Source organism: Sinocyclocheilus grahami, unplaced genomic scaffold (assembly GCF_001515645.1).
Source record: "Sinocyclocheilus grahami isolate Dianchi unplaced genomic scaffold, SAMN03320097.WGS_v1.1 scaffold22008.1, whole genome shotgun sequence".
Lineage (NCBI taxonomy): Eukaryota > Metazoa > Chordata > Actinopteri > Cypriniformes > Cyprinidae > Sinocyclocheilus > Sinocyclocheilus grahami.
This window is the reverse complement of record NW_015518625.1, coordinates 1-922: the sequence shown is the minus strand read 5'-3', so window position 1 is coordinate 922 and position 922 is coordinate 1. Positions and strand designations below refer to the sequence as shown.

The 922-nt window shown below is 34.9% G+C and overlaps 1 protein-coding gene across 1 annotated transcript in view; it reads left to right on the top strand.

The window, feature by feature from the left end:
- LOC107579933 (tyrosine-protein phosphatase non-receptor type 21-like) overlaps positions 1 to 655 on the top strand; it is a gene marked incomplete at its 3' end in the record, with an annotated part of 2,563 nt that extends 1,908 nt beyond the window's left edge. The window contains exons 3-4 of the mRNA XM_016265713.1: positions 142 to 202; positions 545 to 655. Coding sequence (XP_016121199.1) covers positions 142 to 202; positions 545 to 655 — 172 coding nt within the window. The remainder of the gene's footprint in view (positions 1 to 141; positions 203 to 544) is intronic.
- Between the last annotated feature and the right edge of the window lie 267 nt (positions 656 to 922).

Here is a 922-nt window from a genome sequence, read left to right as displayed (position 1 = left end):
AAAAAATTTAATGCTGTGCAAAATGCAAACCACTGACTTTGTACCGTAGTATCGCAGTGCATGTGACAAATAAAATGCTGAGCTTTATTACTCTCTGGTTTATTTCATACTTGTCTTTTATTGTTTTGTGTTTTATTACAGACAAACGCAGCCCGCTCCAGTAAACACAGTGAGGCGACGGTCCTCTACAAGAATGTCTCTGGTCAGCATTATATCAGTTATTCGATGACTATACAACAGTTTTGCTATGGAGCTTGTTCTGTAGGACGTTTCTGGAGTTTGTCGGCTCTTCATGATCTCATTTGTTTTCAATGTGATTTACTGTAGCTCTATTCCAAAACCTTGCTCTCTATGTAGGCAGCTCCCTTTTAAGGCAGCATTCTAACTAAAATGGAGCCTTATAAATGTCATGATAAGCATAAAAAACAAAACGTGCACTTGTATGACTTCAAATGCAAAGTCTAGATAGGCAGCTCACTAGGTTTGGGACAGAGTTAATATGTCCAGCTGAATAATGCTGCTTTTGTTTTGTCTTATGATGCAGCCAAAACCGCAACCCTACATGATGCCACCTCAGATGCACTTTAACGGCCATTACACCGAACCGTACACATCTTCACAAGGTAGAACATGTCCCATCAGCAACAGGCCAAAAGTGCTTTGTCCGTTCTCAAAAAAATAATTTTCTTATTTAGTATTTTGCATTTAAACATTCTTAAATTAAGAGCAAAATGACAGAATTTAGTGAGTTTAAGCTTAAGAGAAATTAACTTTATTCAAAGAAAACAAGTTTGTTTTTCTGAATCGATATTAGTTCTTGTTTTAAGCACACTTAATCTAAATTTTTCTGAAAAGAAGACTTAATATAATATTTAAACATTCTTAAATCAAGATACATTTATTTAAGAAGCAAAATAACTTA